At 40.7% G+C, this 8,125-nt stretch overlaps 1 protein-coding gene across 1 annotated transcript; it reads left to right on the top strand.

Moving 5' to 3' along the window:
• The first annotated feature begins 1,517 nt into the window (after positions 1-1,517).
• On the top strand, positions 1,518-3,034 carry LOC133986181 (homeobox protein MSX-2-like). Its single transcript, XM_062425984.1, has 2 exons — positions 1,518-1,818; positions 2,521-3,034. The coding sequence occupies exons 1-2, from the start codon at positions 1,518-1,520 to the stop codon at positions 2,964-2,966; spliced, it is 747 nt and encodes a 248-aa protein (XP_062281968.1). The 3' UTR covers positions 2,967-3,034.
• The last annotated feature ends 5,091 nt before the right edge of the window (positions 3,035-8,125 follow it).

The following is an 8,125-nucleotide window of genomic DNA, read 5'->3' as shown; positions in this document are numbered from 1 at the left end:
ATCTTTAGCTCCAACTCAACTTCATGAATAACATTTCACTGTCTCACCGGTCCCTCAAACAACACGCCCCTACCACTGTAGCGCCTTGCGATGCAGCACCAGCTTTGGTGTGAATGCAGCCTAATGATGGCGCTGGGGAGTTGAGCCCCTGATGCCACTGTAATCCTGTTGATTAGGGAGTACAGGGTCCCTCTGTGGGCTGATCACAGAGCTCTGGCCAACACACTCCAGTCACTTCACAGGTGGCCTTTGTACGTGTCGACATCTGTATATGAGAGTGACAAATAATGTGAGAGTCAAAGAGTAAACTGGGAACAGACTATAGGTCATAGACTGTCAGTTTTAGCATCCATGCACTTTTTGGCTGGTTTTCAGAGTAAGGCATGACCTCGTCCCTTCAGAGAGTGGTTAAAGGCAGTGTTTGGAAAGACTACAGTCGCTGCTGTACTTTTCATGATGTCTCCTAATACTCTCGAGCCCTACAGGTATGAGCTTCAAACAGGCACGAGACGCCTCTGTCTCCACCGACAGAGCAGAGACTGGGACTAATCACAGCGGGCGCCACACACCTCAGGAAGGTAGCAATTTTCCATCATTACTGTTAAATCCTGCTTAAAAGAACCGGATTCCACAGACCTAATTACAAGGTGTTATAACAATGTAATGACAGTCATTTTAAAGCCTGCCCAAAACCATAATCCATCCCTGCACTGACTCTCACATTCAAGTGTGTGGTTACTGTATAGTGATGTCTGAAATTTAAAAGCACCGTCTTTCTTATTGATTACCATTGTGATTACCCCCACAAGTGGTGCGTCAAGTCCTGCGTGTTGGGGCTTGAATTAGGAGCTCTGTCAGCTTTTGTTAAGTGGAAATGCTGCACTTCAGATGTCACGCTGGATGTTTTTCATCCTGTGCTGCTGATGCTCTGAGACAGTCAGGCCAATCCAGTGGGCTAATTGCAAGATGGAGAAGGGTTTAGCAGACACAGTATTGATTAACATGTAGACGCCAGCCAGCCACCCCCCCCCCCCCCCCCCCACAGAAAAGCTCTCTCCAAGCCTTAGTCTCATCTAAACTTCCTGTGCATTAAATCAGCTCATCAAGCAGGGCTATTTTTCTTTGCTCTCACTGTCAAACAAAGGTTTGCAGAGTGAATAAAATATGGTCTATTACTGTCAGTAATTAAGATTAAAAAACGTGTGAGTTATTTTCACGAAACAACCTTTTCCCAGAGTAATTACCTGTAAATGAGGCTGATGTGCGGCTGTGTAGTCGCCAAGTCGTGGGTGTGGCACCTACAGAGATCCAATCGTCTTCCTCTGCGCACGGGATCATTGGCTGTAAGTCCCAGTACCTCCCAAAGTTTTGCCAGCGAGAAAGTTGTCAACTTTGTGACTACTTGTTACTCTGAAGATCTCTCCTCTGTGGACGCTGCATGTTTGCACTTCGTGGAAAAAAAGTTATGTGTTTTCTGGACTGGAATTAGATATCGATCTCTGCCCCCAAAACGAAGCATGTCTTCCCCTGGAGACTGCCGAGATGAGTGCTCAACAGACGAGGATGTGCAGGGTCCGCGGCTGAAGAGGCGCACGGCTCAGGTGTCTTGCCTGCCCTTCAGTGTAGAGGCGCTCATGTCGGACACGAGGCCGCTGACTGCGACCGACAGACCAAACGGAAATTACTCTTTAAGCAATGATCAGGCGCAGAGGCTGGATGAGATATCCCAACAATTAGAATCTATCAAGTCAGAGCCATCGGAACAAGGAGACTGTTCGTCATGGATATCCAGCCCTATTAAGCTGTCCACGCCACCCAGTAAGTGATTAGGGGAATTGTCAGATAATTATCAATACGGGATCACTGTTAACTAATGATGTATATAACATAGAGTATTTGGCTTTGTTATAAATTGCCCAATACATCAAGTCTTAAGTTGCATATTTTTAGAAATTACAGTTTGAAGGGTAAATCGCTGTTCACGACTGACTTTAGGTTTTTAAAAAATGTGATAAAGAATAGTAGAGATTGGAATTATACAGCAGGCCATAAATCAATGTACAGCCCCATTTAAAACAAGATTGCTCATCTCAAGGGGTATAACGAAATAATAGGACCATTCCACACAATATAAAAAAAGTGTATATAATTTTTATTTATCTTTTTCTCTCGTTTTTAGGGTTTTGTTTAATTGTGCTATTAGAGAATTAAGCTCACTAATTAATTAGTGTTATTTTTTTTTCTTTTCATAATGAATTGTTCAATCATTTAGTTTGTCAAAAATAGTCCCTGGCCCTAGAGCCTAAGATGGTCTTAATAATTTAATAACTTGCCTGACCAACAGTCCTAAGAGCTAAAAGATGTTTTTTCTTGATAAATTACTTGGACTAATTATCAATTTTGTTGATAATAATTTTTTAAATCTAATTTAATTGCTAAATTGACAAATTGTTTCAGCCCTAACTGAGTTATTTGGATATTAAATCAGTGAAACAGTATATTACACTTTTTGTCTTCTAGGGCAGCTCAGTCCAGCAGTGTGCTCCTTGAGGAAGCACAAAACCAACCGCAAGCCCCGCACCCCCTTCACCACCACGCAGCTCCTGGCCCTGGAGAGAAAGTTTCGGCAGAAGCAGTATCTGTCCATCGCAGAACGGGCTGAGTTCTCCTCCTCCCTATCACTGTCAGAGACCCAGGTCAAGATCTGGTTCCAAAACCGAAGAGCTAAAGCGAAGAGGCTTCAGGAGGCTGAGGTGGAAAAACTTAAAATAGCAGCTGGCGTGGGGCCCAAAGCTCTATTTCACCCTGGCTTCTCATCCTTAGGTTTCCCCTTCGGTGTTAACATGCAGGCTGGATCGGCATCGATCTATGGACTGGGCTCATACAGTCGCAGCCCCATACTCCGTGCTGCACATCTGGCCATGTACACCACTCCGGTCGGCTACAGCGTGTTCCACCTCTCCTGAGAGGAAGCAGCATAGAACTTTGGGGATATAGATGTGTGTGTGTGTGGACAAGAGTGTATCATGAAGACAGACAACTTTTAAACATTTTTTTTAAAGACTTGATCAAGAACCTGAAGTGGTGTTGAAGCTTCATGATCTTCACTGGTCTTGAGTTATAAGGAGAAGTTAAAAAAATATCCTTTTTACTTTGTGTGTGGAGGGGGAAACAATACAGCATCCCATCCTTCTTTGCTGTTTGCCAGTGATTCATTAGTGGGTCACTGATAATGAATGGAATATTGATCGGGCCGCGTGTATCTGCTTGTTGTTCTGAACACCGGATTGCATTTATTGTCTTGTCTTTTTATTAGTATTTTCTACTCTTCTTGTATTTCCTGGATGATTACAGCATCTGTAATATAATTTTTCACTTGTTAATGTTAAATATGCAGGGATATATTATACTCCTGAGACCAGTAAGAGGCTACAATTGGACAATTACATTTTATTTAGGTGAAATGCATGCTTATTTGAAAGCCAAATTATTCCCAAATGACACATATTTATTGATGATAGTCCTTAAATTCATATACATATAGCATATACATTTTTTCATTAAATTAAAGCTTTTAAGTAACCTTCTGTTTTGCTCTTTGCTTGTTTGTGGTGCAGAGTGATTGATTTCCTCACAGTGAGATAACTATAGCCTTGCTCAGGTGCAGGTGTCGTCCAGTAATATACAGCCTTTAATGAGTGTTTCAACACTCTGTGGTGTTTCAGCGCTCCAATAGAACGTGTTGGCCCATATACCTCTGACCTCAAATTGCCTCCTCTTGTGCACTCCACATTCAGCAAGAAGCTCCCCCTAGAAGGCTACCTGTCTCTTTCTGTGAACCATGGTTTTTCCTCAAATGCTGGCTGTGCCAGGAAGCCTTTGTGGATGATGGTCAAACTTAAGATTTGTTGTCTCTGCAGTCCTGGAGTAAGCATTGATATTTTGAGGCTTTTCTTCAAAGATTGATTTTTTTCCTCCTTTTTGTTGATGAAATGTATCTATGTATTATTTTCGGGAAATGCAGGTTCCTCTAAACATCACTTGTGTGCCATGATATTTCTGTCTGCAATACAACATACTTGATTTTGAGCTGCTCCTTGAACAAATGACTCTGTAGATTAGTCAATTGTATGCCTCCCCTGCATTAGTTTGGATTTATTTCTAAAGTATGCAACATAGCATTAAACTAATAAATAAGAGCCTCTGTTGAGTCCTACGAATTCATAAAAAATCTATTTGTATTACACTATGTAAGCTGGGTAGTAGATGGATAGATAGATACTTTATTAATCCCGAAGGAAATTAAGGCATTCAGTAGCCCATATTAAGTCAGGTCGTACAGTCAGTCAGTCCAAAAAAAGAAGAAAAGTCAGTCTCCTACAGTGTGGAGTTATAAAGCTGGATGGCCCTCGGGACTGGGGACAAAGGACCTCCTCAACCTATCCGTTGAGCATGACAGCGACAGAAGTATGCCACTGAAAATACTCCTTTGTCCAGTTATAGTGCTGTGCAGGGGGTGGCAATCACAGTCCATTACTGACAGCAGCTTGCTCAGGGTCCTCTTTTCTCCTACTGATGGTAGTCCATTCTATAACAGTAAATCGTTCGGGTCCATTGTATAGCAACTGTATATCAGTCTCAAATGCTTAGTATGTATTAAATGATTGAGTTTAAACAAACATGTACCAAGGTCACTTTTTTTTAAACAAAAAAGTCTCAACTGGGTGTTGAAGTCAAAATTGAGTTTGTTGAGTTTCTGCATTGATTAATGTGAAACCTTTTTTAAGTAAGGAAGCTGTGTGTGATGGACTAAAACATAGTCAAACCGCTGAGCTATTTAGTTTATTAATCTGCTGTACTATATGCACCTCACTGTTGTATAGTTGGATGTTCAACTGGGTGGCCCAAGTGAAGAGGTGTTGCACTCTTTAATAAATATTTATCCTGCCAAATTCACCCTAAAGATGTGGAATTATGCTTGCAAAAAGGAATATTTTCTGCAAATAGCATATCATGTTGGCGTAATTGCAAACATATGTGTTCATATTGCTCTTGGATATCACTGAGGTTGAGATTCATTTGTTTGATGTGAGCTGTATACTTCAAATGAACTCTATCTGTGAACTTTAACGCAACGTTTTACCAGCCCGTCCCTTTGCAGTCCCTGGTTTAATTGTCCTTGTCCCTGAATTCTGACTCTAAAACTCTGTGAAATTATATGTGTAGACTCAGTGATAACAGAACAGGGCAGTAAATGGTCTCTCTCACTCTTTCTCTATCCTGTAAACTTGGAGAAAGCTTGTTACCATTAGCACATATTTCACAGTCCATTTGCTCCCTTCCATTTTAGAATTAAACCCAGCATTAAGTTGATAGTGAGGTCTTTAATGGCTCTGATTGCCCAATAACCCCAGTCTCCAGTTTCAGATGTTTTCGATGTGAAACCTTAGTGGAGAAAATGATCACAACCTTAAGTGGAGCAAGTAACCTCTAATGATTAATTGATGCACTCATATAAAATTCAAATGTACTTTATAAAGTTATTTAAATAATGACAAAACCAATCTGAGCTTCTCAGGCCACATATTCAAGGAGGATCCATGTCATGCAATCTTTATATCCACAAGTAAAGAGAGCAGAAAGCGCTCACAGCAGCTTAAAAGTCTTTAGCATGTATGTTCATCATTATAGTGTGAGATAACCCTACATTTTATATTTATTAACTTGAAGCCCTGGTCCTCACATAATTGTCTTGCAATTCAGTCGAACATCCACTAGGTGTAGCAGCTTCTCATCTGTTGCAGCTCACTGATTTCAGCAAGGCCTTATAATAGTCCTGACTACTCTCATATTAATGGACTTATTCTTGACATTTAAAAGACATTTCAGAACACTTTTGGTAACAACATATCATCTTAGATCGAAATTTACATGTTATCTAACTTGTGACTTACAGGCTCTTAGATAATGTCTGTTTAATTCATCATGAGTGCCTGAGTTAATAAAACATGAGACTGTTCCACATTGTTCCATTGTGTGCCAATGCTGAATGGCACGAGTTTGGGTATTGGGATTTCTAGAGTTCAGTGTTGAGCGCCGGAATCATTTGGGTCCTTTATAAATGCATCATTGCAAAGCAGCGTTGCATCAATTATGCTCAGATTGAGAATTAGATTGAAACTGATTGAGAATAAGTAGATCTCTCATTTATTATGATAAATACAAATATTCACTACGAAGCAGCTGTCTTATTACTTACTAAGACTGGTATCTCATTAAACATGAATGAAGCAGTTTAATCTGTTAGAATGTGTTTAAGGCAAAACAAAGCAGGCAGGCAGGACTAGTGTGTTTAAAGAAAAGAATAGCCAGAGAGAGTGAGTAGATTTTTACTCCACACACCTCGAAGACCAGAGGAGTAAAACTATTGACATTTGTGATGTTCGAAGTGTGTGCTTTCATCTTGTCTTCAAAGCTGTGGAACAGGTGTTTCCCCAGAACAATCCCTTCTCTATCCTCCATCTTTGCTGTAGATTGTCAGGTTCTGCATCTCTGGATGCCTTTTTTCTCTGCTTATTTCCATTCTGATTCCTTATATCATGTTACATGAAAGGTTAGAAGTACTTGTTAATGATCATAATGTAATGAGGCACACATTGAATCTTCATCACTGCTGTTAAATCAGTGTAGTGCTACAGTTTGCAGGGGAACTTGATCTTAACCGGAACACGCATGCTCAAACACAGAGGCAGACCTTGTCCTCTATGCTCAGAGCAGTTTCTGTCTTTTGTTTAGTTCTTTGAACTGGTTTACAAGAGACATTTCTCTCAATCAGGTCAGTCAAACATGACCTATTTAAACATAAAGACACACCTAAAAGCTTTGGCTTTGAGGTTATAAGACAGAGAGCCTCCTCTGGGTTTATGGCTGTTTTTTTGTTGTTTTTTTGTTTTTTTTGAAGATCTGGAGCAATGATGGCAAGAAAGGGAAGAAGTCATCAAAAAAATAAGGACAACACACTCCAGCATGTTTTTTTTATTTATTTGTGCTAACGTTCAATGGCTTGAAACACACACATTTTTTCCCTCTGTCATCCTGTGTGCTTTGCTGTCTCTTTCACTGATTCTCAACCCCTGTGGACTTTTTGTATTTCCCAGGGTGTTATTGTAAGGAAAACTGTTCTCACCCCCCGCAAAGCGGCAGCCAACTAGTGTCGACATGATGGTATGTCTAGTCCTGTGGTACCATGATAGTCTTTGAAAGCCTCATATGAACAAATCTGGGCTCAACGTCACTGTTGACCTGAGACTGAAGGGCTGTAGAAAGTTACATGTTAGGACTACTATTTAAGGCATTGTACATACAGTACATACTGTCCTTTTCTCCAGATTAGACTCAGTGTAAATCTGAAAAGTACCGTACCTTTTAGATTAGATATCTTTTTTATGTTCTCAACTGACTTTGAGATGGGATACACCAATGTCAACTCAATTAGTGTCTCACAATGACATCCATACATTGCCCTGTGGGAGGTTTATACCCCCCATCCAAGCCTTTTCAGAGCAGTGCCATCTGTAGCCTTCGCCATTGTCCGTGTCTCCTCACAGATCTGTGCGTCCGCTCTGTTTCCTGAGATCCTGTGAGTCATCAATCTCCCCCATGGCCTCTATTGTACTGAAGGAGACCTAGCCCTCCAACACTTTCTTGTAACTTAATAACACACTCGTTGACATGAGATATGCACAGATATACACAGAAAAAGACACATGCCATGGAGATTATATTCCACAGATGTTCTGAGCACTGAAATCTGAGCTACTGTAACTATGAGAAAGAGCAACTGTGTTCTAACTCTTTGAAAAGGCCTCTGTTTACCTATCAGCATGTGTCCATTTTGTTTGAGAAACTATTATTAAGCAATGCAAGCTATATATTGAATTATTGATATACAGAAGGTGGGCTAAGCAGGGGAGCAGACTTCCAGATGGGACAATTAAGGAAGATTAACATAGTCCTCAGAAAAACCATCCATCTCCACTTCCTCTCCTGCACTCTGACTCCATGATGTTGATGAAACCCCCTGAATACAAATTCCTTGTTTAAATAGAGGGATACAGTTTAATGT

This window comes from Scomber scombrus, chromosome 9 (genome assembly GCF_963691925.1).
Source record: "Scomber scombrus chromosome 9, fScoSco1.1, whole genome shotgun sequence".
In the NCBI taxonomy this organism is placed as follows: domain Eukaryota; kingdom Metazoa; phylum Chordata; class Actinopteri; order Scombriformes; family Scombridae; genus Scomber; species Scomber scombrus.
Note: the sequence above shows the minus strand (reverse complement) of the source record. Positions and strands in the feature narration are given on the sequence as shown.

What these genes read in the sequence shown, in the direction of transcription:
- LOC133986181 (XM_062425984.1), top strand. Translation starts at nt 1,518, where the DNA reads ATGTCTTCCCCTGGAGACTGCCGAGATGAGTGCTCAACAGACGAGGAT. An exon ending in TAAGCTGTCCACGCCACCCA is followed by an intron (nt 1,819 to 2,520) that starts GTAAGTGATTAG and finishes TTTGTCTTCTAG; the next exon opens with GGCAGCTCAGTCCAGCAGTG.